The 22,267-nt window shown below is 43.2% G+C and overlaps 1 protein-coding gene across 1 annotated transcript in view; it reads left to right on the forward strand.

Annotated features, from left to right (window-relative positions):
- The window catches only part of NGEF (neuronal guanine nucleotide exchange factor), a 141,947-nt gene that overhangs the window by 37,362 nt on the left and 82,318 nt on the right, over positions 1 to 22,267 (forward strand). Inside the window, exon 3 of the mRNA XM_066598250.1 lies at positions 14,396 to 14,459. Coding sequence (XP_066454347.1) covers positions 14,396 to 14,459 — 64 coding nt within the window. The remainder of the gene's footprint in view (positions 1 to 14,395; positions 14,460 to 22,267) is intronic.

The following is a 22,267-nucleotide window of genomic DNA, read 5'->3' on the forward strand; positions in this document are numbered from 1 at the left end:
CGTTTCTTCAGGAATATATTTAGATAATTTTATTTGCAATGCATTTCATTGCACACAGTGACTTTATCAAGCAAGGATTTTTTATTATATTGGATTTTTTTTATATATTGGATCTTGTACACACACAGGAGAAGCAGAGGTTATGGAAATCGTAATCTCAGTGTCTGCAGATCTGTCAGCCTGCAGCTTCTGAGTGCACAGGAGTGCTCCTATGAAGATAGCTTTCCCCCCATTGCTAACAAAATTTCCCTTGCCTCCAGCAAGAGATTGCTGTGATTGGTTCTCGGTGCTAGCTCTGTCAATCATACCCGGCCAGCTTTAATTGGCTGAGCCAGTCAATGAATTGCTGTGATTTGTGCATCGAGCCACTGCTGAGATCTCTTACTGGAAGTAGGGTTCTCAAACCTCGCTACCATCAATAGATGATTTGTCAGATGGAAGTCTGGAGCAGCGCCAGAGATCAGCGTCAGGGACCTAGTGACACCTGTTAGATGAGCATTGCTTCTTTTTTTTTAATCTAGTGTAGCTAGGGCTGATTTTCTGGATAAGGCTTATATTGCAAACCCCCCCGAAAATCGGTGTGCGGTCAACGTCGCCAAAAACGCAACACCAAGCTGTGCCACGTTTTCAGCAGGGTTGAAACCACTGCCCATTCATTTCAATGGGCGACATGCGGCTGAAAACGGCCAAAAATAAAAGAAGCACTGCTGTCAAAGCGCAGGGTTGAAAACGCTGGGTTTTGATGCTTGTGTGAACAGCCCCATTGAAATAAATGGGAGAGTTGTACAGCGTTTAGCGCTGCTCTGAAAATGCAGCGCTAAGCACTGGACAAAAACGTCTGTGTGAGGGAGGCCTAACACAAGCTACTAGATGAGCATAAGTTGTCTAAAAAGTTAGAGCCTCCTTCAACTAACCCTTGATGGCTTTTGTGTTGCAGTAATATTTCTGGTCCACATAGCATCCCACTGTGATCCATCAACAATTGTGTCCATCGAATCAGCATATATGTGATGTGGCCACGTGTATCAAAACTCAAGAGTACAAAGAACAAGGGGCCACGTTGACTAAAGTACAGCTTTTGTTTGTTGGTAGCAAGTTAGAAATTAAAGCTGATTCCTGATTGACCACTATGGACACTATGACTTCTCTTTCTTCACTCCCTTAGACTCAATGTCACTACGGCCCCAGAGACCCAAGTGTTGTAGCTCTTATTGATGGGGATTTCTCCCGGAACGCTGTGTGCAATGAATTGCTCAGTGCTATATTGCTATTGTGTCAGTTTGTTACCATGGTGATTACATTTTATTAAACAGGAGCACTGTATTACCCAGTGTACTTATTGCTATTCTTATCTAGTGCAGGATTTAACCTATCTGGTAAAGGCAGGCAGAAGACACTTGAATCTGTATTGTATGAGGCAGGATTATACGTGTCAGGTTACTAAATCTACTGGTGCTTCCTTTTACATTCACTTCATGCCATTTACTCATCCTCTTTACATTCATGTTGTTACTGACACAACTGCTTTATTCATGGTGGTTGTTTGTGATTCCAAAACATGTAACACAACACTATCTTCATCTGGTTGGTAGGTAATATTTACTCCAGTTTGACTTTACGTTTTTCAGGTGCTCGGGCTGACCGTGAGTCGAACGGCTTGAAAAGCAACAACGAAAGGCGAAAAGCCGTCTCCTTAAAAACACTTCTTTTATTCTTCTTTCATTTAAAAAAATCCATAAAATTATTAATGATGGGTACCGCGTGATTCCATGTCAACACACAGACGCGTTTCGAAAGCCACTGCTTTCTTGAGCACAGATTTCTTGTTGTTTATTGGTTGACAATACAGTATTGAAAAAGGGTTTTGTGACAGTTTATTGGTTGGAAAAATATATTGTTCTATCCAGTTTTGGCCATTGTCTTCATAAATTGTCCCTACAGTCGGATTGCGGTGGTAGTGTAATAGAGTAGCTCCCACTGCGATAGATGGCACAAATTATATGATTACTACAACACTTATCATGTAATACTACATTTCCTCTGCAAATGTGCGCCCACCCAATACTGAGGGCAATATTACTGTGATCCATAAAAGAGATTTTTTTGTGGGGGGCATTATGTGGGAATTATTTTTAATGTATTGGGGCACCATTACACCATGGGGTACAAAGTTGGGCACTAGCACTGTGTAGAGGGCACTGCGAGGGGCATTGGACGTATTGACAGAGATTGACTAGGAGAATGTTCAGAGCATATAGTGAGTGCATGTGGACACTCAATAATGCACACCTTGAGTGTCAGCTTCCTAGGTGAACAACAAGGTAATGGGGAGGTTGGCGAGTATAAAAGAAGAGTGTCTTGTCTGCTATACTAGCAGTGGTCGGGGCTGACGGCACAATGTCAGTAATGTGGATAACAGCGATATCCAACTGTGGCCCCAGCAGCAGGTTCGCAGTTGCAGCACATTTTGACAAACACATATGAGTTAATGAGATCTTATGGTCTCATTGTCAAGAGCATGAAGTAGGTACTTAATCATAATTAAGGAAAATGAGGCATCCAAGACAGAAGAAACTTTCTTGTTTCTTGTTTTACTTAAATGAACCAAAATGGCCTACACTCGTAAGGAGTCAACTGCCTAGTTTGGCCACTAGGGATAACCCTTATATATCAAACAATGTTCAGTGCCACAAAATAACATACATCTCCTTCAGGAGAGGCACAGCTTGTGATTTACAACAGAATAAAGAGGGCAGTGCTCCTCAGGATGACAGGTCAGTACAATCTTCCCACAGCTCTTACCAGTCCTTTCTGTTTGGTTGGTGGCCTCTCTCTGTCCCTAATTGTCTTAGACATGTTATTTGCAGCATTGGTCCCAATCTTCACAAATTTGGTTTCTCAAATGTTGCAGACCCACTTTCAGTCACAGTGCTCCATCTGACCCAATCTGCTGCACCTCTTGTCCAACGGGAAAGTGCTCATCGCAAGGGCATACTCCCAATGACGGCAATCCAATTGAGCATCTGCAGACTGTGCCAGAAAAGCAAGTCCAATCCATAGAGGTCCTACATGTCAACTTACCGTTCTTAAAGACTCTGCTACTGACTTCTTGGCACTAGATAAGAAAAAGGACACTTTTTTGGGATCTTGCGGAGTTGAAGATTAGAGCAGTTTTGACAACGAAATGTTTTTCAAATTCCTTTTAAAGGAGTTTTCCAGTCGCCAATCTGCTACTAAAGATCTGTCCCAAGGATAGGGCATCAAAAACTTTATACTGGAAAACCCCTTTAATGTTATAGCTAATTGGTGTACATACTGTACAATCTTTTGTTGTCAATTCTGTCCTTTTAGGCTTGATTAGCCTAGCTGGCGTATTCTTCAATAGGATTAGTGGACATGAAATCTGCTGTGTGTTAAAAAATGCATAAGCTTCCCCACCCCCAATCATTACTTCTCCTCTAATACGAATATGACAGCCTCTATTCTGAGTGTATGCATATTTCTCAGTTTTATTACAAGCTATTGTTTAATGATCAATTTGTATTTGAGGTTTGGTGATCATTTTTTATGCTCTTTACTTGGTTTTTATGTAGCAATTACTGCTAATAACTACTGAAGATTTTGAGGTTCTAACAGTTAATGCCACGGGTCATCATAATGAAATCCTTCAAATTATCACTATGTGCAGCGTGTAAATGATAATCAAAAAGGCAATTCTATTTTAAAATAGTCAGGGCAGAATAATGGTTTTCCTGTTTCTACCCTGGCAATATATATTTGCAGGTAAATTCAGAGCTGAAACCAACTGATTCAAGAAACCTTTGAGTAAAGACCCATTTACACTGGGCAATTATTGGTATGTTTTGCCAGTATGACCGAAGAAAAAGATCAGTCAGTGATAATACAGTTTGTAGGACTCTAACACACGCAAGTGTTCTTTCTTCCATGGGAAAGGACCGCCACCTAACAGTGGATGATGGTTTTGGGGGTTGCCTCTCAATGCTGCCAGAAAGAAAAGGGGCCACACCATCAGTGTGCCAGAAGTGCCCACAGTCATGTCAGTAAGTGTTGGAAGACCATGGGGCCATTCTCAGAATTTTGTACCGAGAGGCATGATGGCCAACCACTTTCCCCATGAACCCTAGAGACCCGTAACAACTAGAGGCAAGCTCCATAGATCTTTGGAGTTCTCGGACTTTGGAGTTCTCGGACTTTATTGAACAAGGAAACAACCCACTCCTGCAATACTCCTTGCAGAGAAATCATAATGATACAAGAATGCGGTCTAATTTATCTGAGGTGTACTTTCATAAAACAAGCAAGTCTTTCAACCCTTGAAAACCCAACATGTATTCAAGATATGATCTTATTCAATTCAGTCTTCAGCTGGGCACCTAATTTCTGTGTCCTTGGCTGACCTGTAATGTATAAGGAGACAGCCATTGCCAGTCTACTGGGCTACCTGCTGGCTAATCCTTGGGTGGGATCAGAGGCGTAACTGGGCTTCTGAGCCCCAATGCAAAATCTGTAACAGGGCCCCCAACTATAATGGTTTATTCATAGTACTGGGCTCCCTATATGGAGAGGAGAGGCCTTATGGGCCCTCTAAGGCTCCTGGGCCCGGGTGCAACCGCATCCCCTATAGTTAAAGGAGATGTCCCGAGGCAGCAAGTGGGTCTATACACTTCTGTATGGCCATATTAATGCACTTTGTAATGTACATTGTGCATTAATTATGAGCCATACAGAAGTTATAAAAAGTTTTATACTTACCTGCTCCGTTGCTAGCGTCCTCGTCTCCATGGTGCCGACTAATTTTTGGCCTCCGATGGCCAAATTAGCCGCGCTTGCGCAGTCCGGGTCTTCTGTAGTCTTCTATGGAGCCGCTCGTGCCAGAGAGCGGCTCCGTGTAGCTCCGCCCCGTCACGTGCCGATTCCAGCCAATCAGGAGGCTGGAATCGGCAGTGGACCGCACAGAAGAGCTGCGGTCCACGAAGACGGAGGATCCCGGCGGCCATCTTCAGCAGGTGAGTATGAAGACGCCGGACCGCCGGGATTCAGGTAAGCGCTGTGCGGGTGGGTTTTTTAACCCCTGCATCGGGGTTGTCTCGCGCCGAACGGGTGGGGGGTTTAAAAAAAAAAAAACCCGTTTCGGCGCGGGACATCTCCTTTAAGCTAGTGGGTTGGATATAGAGTGGGATGCCGTTAGGTGGCTGTTCTTTTCCCTAGGACAAAGATTGTTTGCAAGTCACCACCTAGCACCATCTGATGGTAGAATGACACCACTAAACTTTAATCAAGGTTTTCTGCAGAAACCATCTTGCGGCCTTAAAGATAAAAGGTAATGCCCTGGCTGTCGCACAAGGTAATTGTGCACTTCTAAGGAAGTGTGCCCAGATAGTTGCAGTGTTAATACCTGTTTACTTCATAGCAAAGAAGATTCAAATCCTGACAGTATTAGTTAGGTTGTTCCTAAAGAGTGGTCTCAAGGTAATAAAGAAGTTTGATATACCCGATTTATGTGGACTGTACAAGTCAAGGTACTCCTGTAAAGTATGCACTAAATACAATGAAGGATCACTGGAATCCCTAACTTGGTTCAGTTTTATAGGAGCCTCTTCAAAGCAGGTCACCTTAGTCTTGCCCTTTAGAGTTACTTCCCTAAGGATCTGGTGAGCCATGGTTCTTGTACATGTACATAGCTAAGGCCAGCAAACACCCAATTTTAATAATACCCAATCCTCTCAGAGGGGCATCTCCAAAAGTGTTTAAACACTCCATGTTTCAAATGACAAATCCCTCTTCCTGGGAGGTTCTCCACCAGGGATGGCGATATATATGGACTGGTCAGCTGGGGCCCACAGCTTGGGATTCCGGTTGAGCAGCTGATGAGGCACTGCAATACACTGGGGTTGGAGCAGAACCTGCGGCTCTGACCTGTGTAGTGGTCGGCGCTTGTAATTGCATGCGCAGCTCCCAATGATTTTAACCCTTGCCAATCCAATTTGTATCCTGGTTTTCTTAGGGGGCTTACTCTTTTTCTGCCATTAGGTAACACGTTGGATAGGCTTCGACAGCAGAGAGGCTGGCAATACACAGTAAGAGAACCCCGACGGGCGTCTTGCAACATTTGAGCTGTACAGCCTTAAATCATAATGTCTTCAGACGTCAGACAGTGGATTGGAAAGGGTTAATAATGCGCTGGCCACTACAGAGGGGTCGGAGCAGCAGCTTCCACTTCAACCCCTGTGTACTGTTACAAGCATGCGCCCAATTAGCTGATCGATTGAGGTCCCAAGTGGCTGATCCAAGCCTCTAATGAATTGATGACCTATCCTATCCAGAACTGTTCACTATACCTTGGGACATATTTTACATTGACTTCTATTATAAAAAACAAATAAATATCTTAAATTCTTCATGTATACTTTCTGTGGTATCCTATTACTATAAAAAGTACTACTGACACATTTCTCAATACAGTTAAAGCAAAAAGTAATCCAAAAACATAAACCTGCCAAACATATTGCAAAAAGAGATAATTTCCGCATTTGTCTTCTCTATTGAAATCTATAACTATACAGTATAAGTAGATTTTCGGCTTCAGACATATCCTGCCAACTATATGTAAAAATGTGGTGTGAACTGAGTTTATTAGATCTTTCATGCACAGCGGACAATTAGTTTGCTTCTCATGGACAGAAAATTCACATAATGGGACCACAGGCTGCTGTACGTCAGGATGTCACATTGTTATATAGTACAGCATAAAAATAAAGCATTGATATGTATGGAGGGATGGCTCTGCCTAGTGTGACTGCATTATTGTATAACTGATGAATGGCACACCACCTCTACACTAAGCATACTATATAATATAATATACTGCAGCTCTTCTGTTGTACTGAATGAAAAATTCAGCCCCCCCATCCTTCTCTGCAATAAGTCCTGGTAATTATTATAACCTCGGCACTTCCTCTCCCTAGTTGGACCACCATGAAATTATTCATTTCTTCATTGTAAGAAGAATGCAGAATTTTACAAGACAATAATATAGATGTTATAAAGGCCTGGTTAACATTTAGCAATATGATTGACGGAAAAGCTTGAAATGCCCCAGATATATGTAGCTGTACACTTATATAGTTACATACGTCCACCATGGACTCACATTAGAAAAATAATCCAGTTAAAAACTATTTATGGCTTTAGCCAATCAGCTGCTCATCCGGCAAGTGTGTTAATATACGGAGTTGATTTCTGCAGTAAGCAGAGAGCTCCGTTCTTAGTATGGTGGCCGGACTTGGTATTACAGGCAAAGGTCCCATTGATATGAATGGGAGCTGTGCCTATACTCCCCTGTCTGGCAGTCAGAACAGAGCTCTGTGCTTCCTGCAGAAATCAGTTCAGTGTATTAACACACTGGCCTGGCGAGCAGCTGATCAGCGAGGGTCCTGTCTGTGAACCCTCACCAATCTATTATTAAATCGCCTATCTTGTTGGTAGGCCATCAGTAGTTTCCAACTGGACAATCCCTTTAAGTATGCTGTGTGCATACTGTACATTGTTTTACATACACTTGTATTGAAAAACATAGTATATTATGCTTTTCAAACCAATTGAAGTAAAGGTATTGCCAACACACTTTTGGCATGTGCGTGGTACAGTTAATCTGTGGGCATGTTAATCATATACGGTAAATCAGGAGAATTTCCCAACATATATGCTGAATATGGTATGAACCTAACTTTACATGCACGGTTAATACATGTTTCATGATGGGCTGCAAGCACCAAGCGTATAAGTAGTTAATATCGAGTTGCTGCTTAAAGCACTGATGTAGAAATAGGAGAGAAGAAAAGGCGCTTCATGTGAAGACTCTCAGGACAAGATAATCAGATAGCGGATATAACTGGCTTGCCTGATTAGGTTGTGAGTACACAAGACTATTTATGCATGAAGAATAATCTCTGGACCGCTGCCTGCTCCACGGATGCCGGACGCCAGCTCTGCAGGTGAAGGAATGAAGGTAAACACTATAGAAGGAGCAGAGCGGTCTCGCACAGGATCCTGCAATGGAGTGACCACCGATCAGAATCACTGATGTCCCCTTGTCAAAAAATACAATAGGCAGCGTAGTTTCTTCAGGACCTGTGTCATCGGCCTCCATACATCACATGGCGGAACAGCAGTCTATGTTTGCCTGTTATTTTTGCAAATGGCAGATGTTACAATGCCTCTATTAGAAGTCAGCATTCTTGCAAGTCAATGTCTGACCTTTTATGACTGGGAATACAAGCCAAAGCCAGAAGGAAAAGATAACTATGTGTAGACAGCTGTTTCAAGGTGTTTGCCCCTCATCAGTGTGCAGAAGCTTTCTGGATGGGTGAGAGGCCTAGGTGGTGCTGTAGAGGCATTGTTCCAGCTCCTATTTGCATATGAAATTTCCCAGAGGAGCATGCATGGCCTTATAAGTCTCCTCACACCTACTATGTCCCTCTCTTGACTTGCAGGAATGCTGCTTTCTAATAGGTGGTGCTGTAGAGGATTTGCATATTAAATTTTCCAGAGGAGCATGTCGGGCTTTATAAGGCTGGATTCACATGGACAAGTATGATATCGGTCTGTGAAACTCTCAAACGTGCGATCTTGGATGTGAGCATTAGGCGTTCTTGCTTAAAACACATATTGCATCTATGTATGTAAAAAAATCACGAGTGCTTCAAGCTGTTTCAATGATAAAAATCACATTGCACTCACGTGCAAATCTCATGGTAGGCGAATGTGATGCAATTTTTTTTAAAGATCCCATAAGAAATAATGGGCGAATTGCCCAAAAATAGAACATGCAGTAATTTTTCTATCTGCAAGAAGATAAATACTCTTGTGAATAAACACATTGAAATCAATGCATTATTTTCATATGCGTGTTTCATCCATATCGCAAACAGCCGGACTTTGCACGTGAAAATCGCCCATGTGAACCTACCCTAAGTTTCCTCACTCCTAGGTGCTCTCCACAACTATACCCCTCTACTGGTTAACAAAGGTTAGCCCCTAATTTCTGTCCAGGATATTTGTTACCTCTTACATTGTTAGAAATCAAAGGGTTAAAAGAAATTTCTCATACGTATATAACAGATCAAAAGTGGAACGGGGAATATATTGCATTCTCTCTGAGCAAAGTGTTTAGAGGAAAAAAGTTTCCATGCCCATGGGGATTAAGAAAAAAATGTTTCATTCCTTCTCCCAGTAAAATGTTTAAAACAGAGACTAGTAGATAAAATAGTCATTATGAGAATGTCTGCCTATAAAAGGTTACGAGCACCCGTGATGGGTTTGTAGTTGGCACAGTTACTTCTCTGTTCGTGGAATTACATCTTCTGCGTTGTTATCTTACATTTTATAAAGTATTTCATTATACTGTACAACCACATGTGTGTTGGGGGCATCAGTCCCCCCTGACATAAGAGGTGGCACAGAAGGCAGGACACCTGTAGCTAGTAGTACATACTCTAATTGTATAGCAGTATTTGCACATTGTATAGCTGTTCTCCGAGGACAAGCTTACTGAATGGGCCAGGGCAGAGGCGTAACTTGAAGCTTCTGGGCCCCAATGCATAACCTGTAACAGGGCCCCCAACTATAATGCTTTATTCATAGTACTGGGCTTCCTATATGGAGAAGAGAGGCCTTATGGGCCCCCTAAGGCTCCTGGGCCCGGGTGCAACCGCATCCCCTGCATCCCCTATAGTTACAACAGTGGGCCAGAGTGTTCTGGGCTGGCCACCACCACAACATCTAGCTGAAGTGAATCACTGGGAGGTGGGATAGCTTTGACAGAATCGCACTACTCTGAGACTATATCTAATGGGTCAGACAAGTTGGCACAGGAGAAAACATACTGTATAATGCAACATGTTGCTCAAGTAGTTCTTTTATTGAACACAAGTTTGAACAATGGTACAGAGTTTAAAGGGTTGTCTAGTTAAAAATTAACTTAAAAAAAAAATTACAGCCAAATGGGTTAAAAAAGTAAAACAAAGGGGTACTTACCCTCCTCAGCCCTGGCAATCCAGCACCGCGATTATGGTATCTGATGATAGATGACCTTTTCAAACTCCTGGAGTCATGGCGCTGAAGCCTGGTGAACGGGTGGTGATGCTGTGGCCTCTGATTGGTAGGCAGCATTCACCAACGTCCGCTGTCATTAGAGATTGGAAACATTGTGGTGCTGCAACGCTGGATCATCAGGGCTGAGCAGGGTGAGTACCCATACAGTATGTTTTATTGTTTTAACCCCTTTGGTTGTAATTTCAAAAAGTGTATTGTAATCAGACACCTCCTTTAAGGGTGCTTTCATAAGGGGTGGAATTATTCTGCATTCTGCACCCAAATCCCCTGCAAATTCCGCACCAAAGCCCACAAGTCTCATTGCAAATTTGATGCGGAATTGAATTTTGGTGTTGAATCTGGGTGCAGAATGCAGAATATTTATGCCCGTGTGAAAGCACCCTAACCAAGATCTAACTGTAGAAAGGAATGCAATAATCCCTGGAGTGAGGAGCAGCAAGCCGCCTGTTCATGACAATAGGAAGAAGAAGAAAAAACAAGCAGAGGAGGAGCTAAGGCCCTTCTTATAGGGCTTGTTCAATTTAGATCAACTTTTTGTGTCACATGACCCAAGCATGTAATAGGTTGCTGCTGTGCAGGATGTCCAGGAATGTTCTGCTTCTATGTAAAACTGCATTTCTGTATCACATATGAAAATACAGAAGTTTGTAATAGGGCATAACTGCAAGGTAGAGATGAGCGAGTATACTCGCTAAAGGCAATTGCTCGAGCGAGCATTGCCCTTAGCGAGTACCTGCCCGCTCGAGACAGATGGTTCAGGTGCCGGCGCGGGGGAGTGGTGAGTAGTGGCAGTCAGCAGGAGGGAGCGGGGGGGGGGGGGGGGGGGAGAGGGAGAGAGAGATCTCCCCTCCGTTCCTTCCCGCTCTCCCCCACAGCTCCCTGCCCGCCGCCGGCACCCGAACCTTTTGTCTCGAGCGGGCAGGTACTCGCTAAGGGCAATGCTCGCTCGAGCAATTGCCCTTATCGAGTATACTAGCTCATCACTACTGCAAGGATAATGCAATGGTTAAAAACTGCAACGAAAAATTAGTTTAGACCAGATTTAGAAAAAAAAAAAACCATTCATTTACTTCAAATTTCTGTAGGCTTTTGTCAAAAATGATTGAGGGAAAAAAATGCAAAAATAGCTAAAATCTAAACACAGCTGAGAAGGCTATAGTTGTACACCGGGCTGAACCTTTGTTTCTTCCGAGATTTTTCCCTCTTTTATTAATGGAGTTGTCTGAGTTTTATAAAGTGCGGATGAAAAAATAACCAGCAGCTGATCCTCACCGCTTCCCCGCTCGTTCCCTGCTGCTGGCTCTAGTCTCCGCTATGTTGTTTACAAGCTGATGTCTCGTAAAACTGCCGGTGCAGTCAATGACCGCGCTCAGTGATGAGCATCCCCATAGTTATTCTTTCCAGTTCTTTGAGTTACGACACAAGTTTCCTGCTGAGGTCCAGTCTGTATCAGTCCCTAAGGTTCAACACCCTTTGGTGAATTTTCTTGGGGCTACGAAAGGATGAAATGTCTTATTTATACAGACAGATGCTTTCTTACTGTCTACAGTAATTCCCAATAAAGGTTAAACGAAAACGGGAAAGAGATTTAGGTCATATAAGTGAAGATAAATGGGCTGCAGTGTTGTGTATGGTTCCAGTGATATTTTTCTGAAAGTCAACGAGTATTGCAATTATATATAGGGCATTGAGCTTATCATACTCCATTAAAGTGGTTTACCATGGGTATTAGATTAAACTCAGATTGTCCGAAATGCTCCATGGATGGTGCAGATTTAATGCATACGGTCTGGGATTATGTAAAATTGTGTTAATTTTGGAATGGTGTACTAGAGATAATTAATTAACAAAATATCATGTCGATTTTAATCCCAAAATTTGTGCCAAATATTTATTTATTTTTTTAAAAATGTCTGTTTAACTAAGGCATGTGAGCCGGCATTGACAGCGTATGGCAGCGAGTGTACTGCGCATGTCCATGTATCTCACGCACGCGGTCATGTGCAGTGTGACTTTTTTTCATTCATTTTTTCATAGTGTGGTTGTGTATGAATCGGCACCCATGCACAGTGTATTGCATATGGACAGCGTTTGCCTTTTCGTCCATACAAAGGTATATGGCTTACGCTGTGTGGTACACGGAGAGATACAGCATGCTGCGATCTTTTTCTCGCGCATATACACACGCAGTGAGTCCATTTACTTTCATTGACTCCCTTCACAGCGTGTCACGTGGCCATAATATGTGCAGAAATCACAGTTGTGTGAATGAGCTAGTATTTTCTTCCCCTTTTGCATGTGCCAAAATATTTTTTTTGTTGGGGAAAATGATGATTTGCTTAAATAGATCTATGATTAATTGTATTGTTTGAGTGGGGTATAACTTCTATAAAAGTAATCTGATATAAAAAAAAAAAGAAAAATGATGACGATAGCCAAGAGACTGGAATCGGTGTTGGGGGACAGCGGGGATCGATGAGTATCAGCTGTTTGGTATTTTTCACAGTTTGGGTCCTGTTCAGTGGTACTTTATAAAACTCAATCAGCCCCTTTAAAAAAAGAGGGAAAATCTCTTGAAGAAACAAAGGTTTAGCCCTGTGGCCAACTATAGCCTTCTCAGCTTTCTCTCTTGACAATGGATACAAAATATTTACCTCTGAATTTCTACTAAGGATTCAGTCTCAGTATTTTTCTCATGATTGAAGTATTGTGCACCTAGTGGAGACAGCTATGAAGTAGCCTCAAGCAAAGCACCTGAGAGTGATTGATTTGCATTCAACGTGAAGTACATACAGTATCAGATTTTTCAGTGAAGAAACTTTTAGCAACCATGGAGGAATCAATATAAAATTGTGTCCAGTTTGCTTCTCAGAGGTACAGCTATTGGTTGCACAGAAGAAGCAGTTACACCTGGACCCTGTTTCTTGAAGGCCCCTCTGCAACATAAAAAAAAAAAAAAAAAAAAAAAAAAATCGCAATGCAGATTCAGGATACGAAGCAGAAAACGGAGTTACAAAAATATGCAATATTTATTTACAAACAAAGAATGAAAATATGTGACAATGTAATTGCAACCAAGCAGTTATCTTTTAACGCAGATTTACCTGTCATTAACTACGGCTAACTAAAGCCTAGGATCAGTAATACTCTAGGCACAATACGAAATAACAGTAATGCGGAAAAATGTATCAATAATGTTGCAAAGAGATCAGGCGTGTTAAACAAACATATAAATCACACCGTCCGTACTTTTATGGGTTAACACTCTGCTACTAGCAACACAGTCCACCTGAGACATAGTGCTCAAACTACCATTGATATGTCTTTATGCTGTAGCCTCACATTCCTGTGACACTATCTCAGTTTGTGCCCAAGAGGACCAGTACAGTCCAAGTTCTACACAACAGGCCTGTTGATCAATTGTTTGCGTCCCTACGGTGTGCACACCTAAAGATTTTTACTGAGGCTGGCCTCACTTACGACTCGTTGACAATGAACTCCTGGGTGTCCTCTTTGGTCTTAAGCCATTGCTCTGCCACACAGTCCCACACTCTCTCTGTCCTCCAGAGGGTTCTTCTCTTGATCCCTAAGTCAGTATAGCAGCAACTCAAGCAGCCCACTCATGTCGAAAGGCTCAGACTCCTACTGTATTGCCCTGTCTGGCAGCAGCAGCTCCTCTGTAGACTGTTACACCTGTCCAGCAGCAGCTCTGCATACTCATGGCGCTTTTACACTGAACATATCATTCAGATTCTCGCTGGATCATGGGAATCTGACTGTGTAAATGCCTGCACAATACGAATGATAATTCGTTCATTGTTTGGATTGTGCAGGCATAAACATCAAATAACAATCGGCCTGTGTAACTTCTGAGCCCGGCAGTCGTCCCATGTAAAAGGGCCTTTACACAACTCCTTGCTGCTCTACCCTGGCATGTCATCTCAGTTCTACACAGTCACAGTCATTACCCTTTCTTGAGGCGTTTCAGGAAATTGTCCTTTTTACAGTGCTGACATCATCTCACTAGAAAGTTCCCATGGAGCATGCTCAGTTCGGTTTGGAAAACCCATCTTGGTCTTCCATGGTTAATACTATACAGTATTATAAATGGCACATGGTGGCCGATTTTTGCTTTGTGGCCCAGATGCTGATAGTTACATATGTGTGATGTTTTTCATGTCTCTATACTTTCTAGGTTGTTAACTAAATAGAACCTTCCACTGTAAACCTATACTTAATGACAATATTCCCTCTTTTATAGGACAACAGGGGGGCGAGGACCCAAGAAACAGACTCATAGCAGCCAATTCTTCATCTTCATACAGGTATGTCACTTCTCTGAAAGTATGCTAAGGATCTGTCCTGAAACAAACAACAGTTGTGAAAGATAATTGCCTCGAGTTTTTTTCTTTTTTTTTTGTGTAAACTGTACCCCAGTATCTCAGTATGTGCCACCTACGAATCTGTTTGCCCATATGTTAGCTATTTGTGGTCTGCAGATTCTGTATATTTCAACTGCCTGGTTATTAATTTTTGGAGGCAGTGCTACAACACATTAATCTCTGCTATCAAGGTTTTAATTAAACAGTTGTTACGACCACGTTTTGCTGTAACGTGACAAGCTTGTTGTGGATCATTATCTCTATGCCAGAATCTCAAACCTTGCTAGGTCAAGCTACTGACATTTCTGCATGTAGAAAAGTTCCTGGCTGAACAAGGACTTGTTGCTCTCATACTGGTATATTAGACTATGGACTCTCTTACTGTGACACATTACAGCAGTTCTATGGCATGAAAGCTTTAGGACCAAATGGCCGGTCTTGAGTTCTAATGCAGTATAGTGGATTTCACTAAATCTCATCCACATATGTAAACCCCATTCATTTGAATAGGTTCATACACATGAGCGATGCTTTCCCGCATGGCGCCGCGATGCTCCACGAGAAACACGTCACAGCATGTTCTATCTTCCTGCGATATCGTATATTGCCTTTGATGAGGAGGCAGCAGCGCCGGCCCCATTGAAATCAATGGGAGAACTCTGTGATAGCAGCGGCAGGGGATTTTCTTCATCCCCATGGGGATTCCCTTCATATGTGGCAGGGATGAAGGGACTCCCCACATTGATGCAAAGCTGTTTTCACATGAAAATGTCTTGCATCCACAGGGCTTTTACATGGTGGAAAGTGAAACACTGCCCAATATCGCCCTCGCCCGTGTGAAACTAGCCTGAATTTTAAATCCATAAGACGTCAATTTATAGTGCGGATATTCAACGTGATTTTCCCCTGCAGAGAATCCATGTGAATGTACTAAATTCACGCATTGCAGATTCATTACAGAAAGTTCTGCAACGGTCCTGAATGGAGGTTGCAGAAATCCATGTTATTTTTGTCGTCAAGATAACCATAAGGGCTTATGCACGCGAACGCATTTCAGGAGTGTATTGTGCGTGCAAAATATGCACGCGCAATATGCAGTGAATAAAACCCATTGAATTCAAGGGGTTCGTTCACGTGAGCGTATTTTGCAAGTGCATTTAGTTTGCGCAAAAAAATACACAGCATGTTCTATTTTAGTGCATATTGCACATATTAACCCATTTAGGACCAAGCACTGTAAATTTACAGCACTTGCTCCTGGGCTTTAATCCCAGCCGATAGTAAAAAAAATAGGGCGGTATTAAAGCTCCTGCTACTGCAATCAGTTAGAAGCAGGTCGGGTTGTCAGCTGTTAGTCACAGCTGAGAACCCTCAAGGAGAAGGCAGGAGGAGTTTTTAACCCTTTCTGCCTCCTCCTTTCTTCAGTACACAGAACTCAATGAGTGCTATGTACTAACAAGTGAAGTGGAAGTGTTTCTTCCACAACGGGAGTTGACAGTCACGTGACTGCTGGGATTACCTGGGACAGCAGAGCTGCAGGGCCCTAGAAGACCCTAATCAGCTCTGCCTGTGACTAATGTCACTACAGGGGATGTTTTTCCCTGTAACTGGGGCTCCTTTAGATGCTCCAGCTACAGTGGAAAAGCGTGTGATTAAAAAATATATATATATATGTGAATGTCCCCCAGAGGTCTTATATGATGTCATGGGGGACATAGATGGTAAAAAAAAAAAAAAAAAGAATTCCATAAATAAGTAAACCAAAATTACAGAATAAGGCTGGATTCAGACGAACGTGTATCGGCTGGTTTTTCACGCCCAGCCGATATACGTCGTCTCTCTCTGCAGGGGGGGGAGGCTGGAAGAGCCAGGAGCAGTGCTCTGAGCTCCCGCCCCCTCTCTGCCTCCTCTCCGCCCCTCTGCACTATTTGCAATGAGGAGAGGCGGGACGGGGCGGGGGCTAATTTCTGGAACTTAGCCCCACCCCGCCTCCTTTCACTGCAAATAGTGCAGAATGGTGGAGAGGGGGTGGAGAGGAGGCAGAGAGGGGACGGGAGCTCAGTTCCTGCTCCTGGCTCTTCCATCCTCCCCCCTGCAGACAAGGACACTGTATATCGGCTCGGCGTGAAAACCGAGCCGATATACGGTCGTCTGACTCCACCCTAAAATAAGGATATACACATAAAAAAGAAAAAAAAAACAAAAGCTGACAAACACCAAAACCATTTCCCTGTAAATCAAAACCATACATATTATATACCAAAACGTCCAAAACAAAATGATGAACTCATTACCATACTTTATTTTTGCGTAAATATACAAATTTAAAAAGAAATAACTATAAATGTTAAAAAAATCATTTTTTAGCTTTTTACCCCCAATAAAACACACAAAAAAAAGTCAGTGAAAAAAATATTTTAAAAATAGCCCTATATGTTGCAGGGGAAAAAATGCAGCAAAAATAATTTTGGCAGCTGAAGGAAAAAAAATAGGGCAGTTAAACTACATCACATGAGTAAAATCGCTAAAATGTAAGGTACAAAACAGCCTGATCCTTAAGGGGTTAATTTAACTTAATTGCCCATTGAGATCAATGAGAGCATGCTTGGGTGTTTTTTGCACATGCAAATACACACAAGATGTGTACAAATAATGCATGCGATAACGCAGCACGAATGCACGAGTAAATGCAATTACGCCCTTATGAAACCGGCCTAATTCAAATGCATGGAAGTAATATTCAAAGAAAGGTCTGCAACAAATCAGCAATGTGTGAATGCACTCCCCATCGTCTCACGAGGCGGATTTTCTGCAGCATTTACAGTAGCGGCAAAGTTGATGAAATTTGCAAAATTTTGTCCACACGCTGCAGAAAAACTGCACTAAGTCGGCGCATAAATTGACCTGTGATGCTGATTTTAAATACATATCAATTTATGATATGACTTTTCAGTGCGGATTTTGCCCTCTACAGGGAATGGATAAGATCTAGGTCAAATCTGCAGGGTTTCTGCACCAAAGTCTGCTGTGGAAAATCCACATCAGATCCACAGTGTGGAAACATAGCATTAGCGTGGATTTTTATGTGGCGTAAAAACTTGTCACATAATCCGCATTTCTCATCCACATGTGGATTTTGATGCAGATTTGCTTCAGACTCCACTCTTTGCAAGCGTGCAATCTGCACTAATATTGTTGCAAATCCATGGCAACTCTGAGCCCAAATTCACATCAAAATTTGCATGTAAAGGCTCTTTTAGGTGAGAGCTACATGCTGACTTTTGGTTGCAACAGGGGTGATATGACCACAGATAACCATTTAGCCCTGTAACCTTGAACTCTCATAGTGTGGTTCACAGGCTGCTGCGAGCCATGTCGGGGAAAAATCCACAGAAGTTGGATTGTTTGTAGAGATGAGCGAGCGTACTCGCTAAGGCAAATTACTAGAGTGAGTATTGCCTTTTGCGAGTACCTGCCCGCTCGTCTCAAAAGACTCCGGTGGCGGCTAGGGTGAGCGGTGAGTTGCGGGAGTGAGCAGGGGGGGGGGGGAGAGAAAGAGATCTCCCCCCCCACCCCCCGTTCCTCCCCGCTCTCACCCACCGCTTCCCGCTGGCACCCGAATCTTTTGAGACGAGCGGGCAGGTACTTGCAAAAGGCACTACTCACTCGAGTAGTTTGCCTTAGCGAGTACGCTCGCTCATCTCTAAATTTGTTTGGGATCTCTAGGTTGTGGTAATGGCCATTTGTGACTCAGACTATGACCCAATTGACGTCAATAAGAGTACGTCACAGAGATACATGGTCACGTGGCCAAAGTGGCCGTGTAGCTCTCACCTTTCACGTCTCACTCATTGAGCACATCGTTTGTTCAATCGTCGGGTCATGTAATAGTGACAATAGTGTGTTCTATTTCTCTGCGCAAATGTGCAAGAAAAAAAAGAACATATTGTATATTTTTTGCACAACGGAATTGCATGCACAAAATATGGGTATGTGCGCGAATCTGTTGAAATCAATGGGCTGTATTCCCTGCGTATTGTGTGCGTTAATATATCCGTGTGAATAAGCCCTTAAACATGAATTTTGTGGTGCACCTGTTTGTGACAGTTTTTTACATTGATTTTACCTCTAGGCCGGGCTTACACGGGCGGATTTTTATTGCGGCTACCATGATCGCCTTCCACATGGATGATCTGTGGTAAAACGTCCAGTATTGAAAGGCATGCATTTTCGTTTTTTTTTTGTTCGCACTCGTGAATATGAATTTCGTATTCCGCGAGTAGAAGAAAAATTGCAACATGCTCTATTTTGCAGTGAAATCCATGCGGACAGCCGCCATTGATGTCAATGGAGGCTATCACATTGCATATGGGCTGCGGGTACCTACGTCATTGCTAAGCGTGGGAAATACAAAAACACAACTGTACTGCACATGACCGCCTGTGAGCCCCCACGGTCATCCGTAGTACAGTTTAATGAGGTACGTAGGATCACCAGCCAGGCTGAATCCACTGCATACCTCCCGCTTGCAGAATCCGACCTGCTCATGTGAGCCTTAGACTGCTTACACAATGGATATTTGCGCTCCAAAGAGGTCCATAGGAGGTGTGCAAATTCTTGCGAGCACTTTGATTGTCTTAATAGACATTTCAGGTTGAGGTGATTTCCCCGTCCATGTGAACTAGTGGTGTCTATGCAAATACGCGCAGTATTTTCACAGGCACGCGCAAAAAGTAAATTCTGTGCAAAAAAGTTGCAAAGGTGCAAGCGTATTTTGCAATACGCCTGTGTATCTCCCCCTACGCGCATATTTTTCATACTAATAATATGCAATTCTAAAAGCCCATTGATTTACGTTGGGCCATTCAGCCACGCGTTTTTTTCACGAGTTTTATGTGCAGCAAGCCCTATTTTGGTGCGTAATACACCCATTATAGCCTATGAGGGTTGAAAATACGCAGTAAATGCATATGTAGACAGCTCCCATATGCCTGTGTGAGTGAGCGCTTGCAGCGTTCAGTAGGGTTACTCCGGACACAGGGCATACATTGAGGAGCTGGGAGGGTAAAGTGGCCCCCTCTCACGGTGGCACTTACCAGGCTGCCTCCCGGAGGAACACATGTAACCTTGGCTAGAGCAGCGCTGGGCCTCTTCCGGACACCCCTAGGAGAGGAATGGCCAATAAATATGAGAACAGGATACAAGGTTGTCACAGGTGACGCCACTGTTCCGTTACCCACCAGAATGACCCTAGGCGGTAAATAAATGAGCCGCAGACTGTGTAACGTACCTCAGGTCCCTGGGAACAGGCAGGGCCTGGTAACACGTTACTTGATAAATGTGATAAAAGACACAAATGCAAAAGAAGGCCGTGCAGGCACAATAGCAGATTTGAAGTCAGGGAGGAAACACAGAATGACACTGGTTCTGCAGTCTCAGTTATCTGACAGGAACCTCCCCTGGAAGGGGAACTCTCTAGAGGAGGATGGGGGATAGGGTCGCTCCGCAGAGACTTTTGAAGTACAGTAACTCTGCACGGTGATCTCTGCCTTTTCTGGACACGCTCACGCTCAACCTTTCTCTCTTAATTGTTTTGCTCTCTATTGGCTCCTAGGGTTCTCAGGATACCCTTCTTCCTCCATTCTTGACCAGATGAGGGTTGAAGGTACCCCCATGTGGCTGACACTCTCTCTCAGGAACCCAAAAGAACAGAACAATCTTCTACACTCCTCTCTCACTCCTATTTATAATCTCTCACATACCACATAGTCAGGACATCAATTGATAAATTTGCAGGCATCTCCCAGTGTCATGCAAACATTAACCTCTCACTTGCTGCAGCTGTGCAATACACATAACAGGATGACTAGACAACCTTCCACTGCACATCTACAAAAGGCATGACATTTATGGAGGGCCCAGGAATATACATTCTGGGCCACTACACGCTTATGGTTTACGCCTTAGTCACACATTGCAGCATTTTGTAGCCAAAAATCAGGAGTGGGTGCAGAGAAGAGAAGAAATAATAATCTTTTATATCCATTATAATCCATTATATTTCCCCAGTGTTAAGAATGCAATCATGGTTTTGGCTTCAAAATCCTGATGCAAGAAATTGACCAAATCTGCAATGTGTGAACAAGGTCTTACAGAAAATGTCAGCCGTAAATACAAATAAATGCCAGCTTATCCAAACTTTACAGTAGTCCCCAAACTCCCCAGCCATTTTCCATTTTAATTAAAAGCCAAAACCAAACAGGCCTCCTCAAAATGTAAGGAGCTGAACTAGAAAAAAAATAAGGACAGGGGAAATATGGTGAGATGCACAGATCTCACGCAAATACGAACCTCATTCTTGTGAATGGAGTCATATACTGCAATAGGCATCATGGCATGCTCTAACTTTTTGCATTTTTCGAAATACGTCGACCATTGATTGCAATGGGACTTATAATGCCTCGCATGCCGTGTGATGTGCGATGCAAGGTTTCCCACTGAAATCAATGGGAAACACTTCCAATCCTCTGTCACGTGCGAAACTCGCACGAGAAGATCAGAACTTCACAGATGTAAGGCGTTTTTACATTAAATTCGGCTTGCATCTATGGGTAAATCGCATATTGGTGAGTGCGATATCAGTACGAGTTTCTGAATATCATCTGGCTGCAGCGTTTGTGCCCAAAAAAAGGTAATATGCCACCAATAAAACCCCAATCAGACGGCAGTATTGTGTCCGGATTTTGTATCAGTATTTGTAACCTATAACCAGGAGGGGAGCCTACAGAGAAACAGTATAAGGGTGCGTTCACACGAGCGCATAAACGGCGCGTTTTTGCGCCCAATCCTATATACGTGACCATCTGAGGCGTTGGTTTCGAATGTATTCGTTCACACGGGCGATTTTACGGCACGTAAAAACGGCAACCCGAAAAAAAACCGGAGCATATGCGACCGAAATACGCGCCAACGCATATTCGATGGCCGAAAAGATAGTTTGCAAAGTAGGAACAAACGATAATACGCTTTCTAGCTCTGGTCAGGATTCCTGAAAAACGTTCTTTCCGGCGATTATACGCTGCGGACGTGCGAACGTAAATATGCCTACGCTCGTCTGCCTGCACCCTAAGGGCGCCCACCCACTGGCGTTTGCGATTTTCGTGCGTGAAAAACGCTGCGTTTTTCCCGCGTTTTCCGCACGTTTTTGCCGCGTTTTTTGCCGCGTTTTCACGGCTTTTCCATTAATTTCCATTGACTTTCATAGGTGCATTAGGAGAAAAATAAGGACACATATGCAACTGACAGTTCCTATGTTAAAAATCGCAACGCAGCGCAAAAAAAAACGCCAGTGGACAGGAGTACATTCAATTCTAATTGCTCTTGAGAAAAAACGCAAAGAAAAAAAAATCGCCAGTGGGTGGGCGCCCTTATGGTAAGATTTGCACCTCTTCCGTATTTAGACCCGCTCCTGGTTTTGGCTTAGAAGTACTGGCTGGGACCGAACACATTGAGAAAGTTGAAAGCAGCTGCAGGTTTCCAGTGCTACTGGTGGTGAATGACTTCTGCAGCTGACTCTACCTCCTGCCAGATTTCTGTCTCTGACACATTAAGCACTTCCCAATCAGCCCCCTCCTCTGCTCCATCCACCTGTCTCTCTTCCCAATTTTTAGCTGTCAGTCCCTGCGGTGTCAATAAATAGGTTAGCGGGTCACAGATCCATCCTTGAAATTGCACATGTGGCGGCACACAAT

This window comes from Eleutherodactylus coqui, chromosome 1 (assembly GCF_035609145.1).
Source record: "Eleutherodactylus coqui strain aEleCoq1 chromosome 1, aEleCoq1.hap1, whole genome shotgun sequence".
In the NCBI taxonomy this organism is placed as follows: Eukaryota; Metazoa; Chordata; class Amphibia; order Anura; family Eleutherodactylidae; genus Eleutherodactylus; species Eleutherodactylus coqui.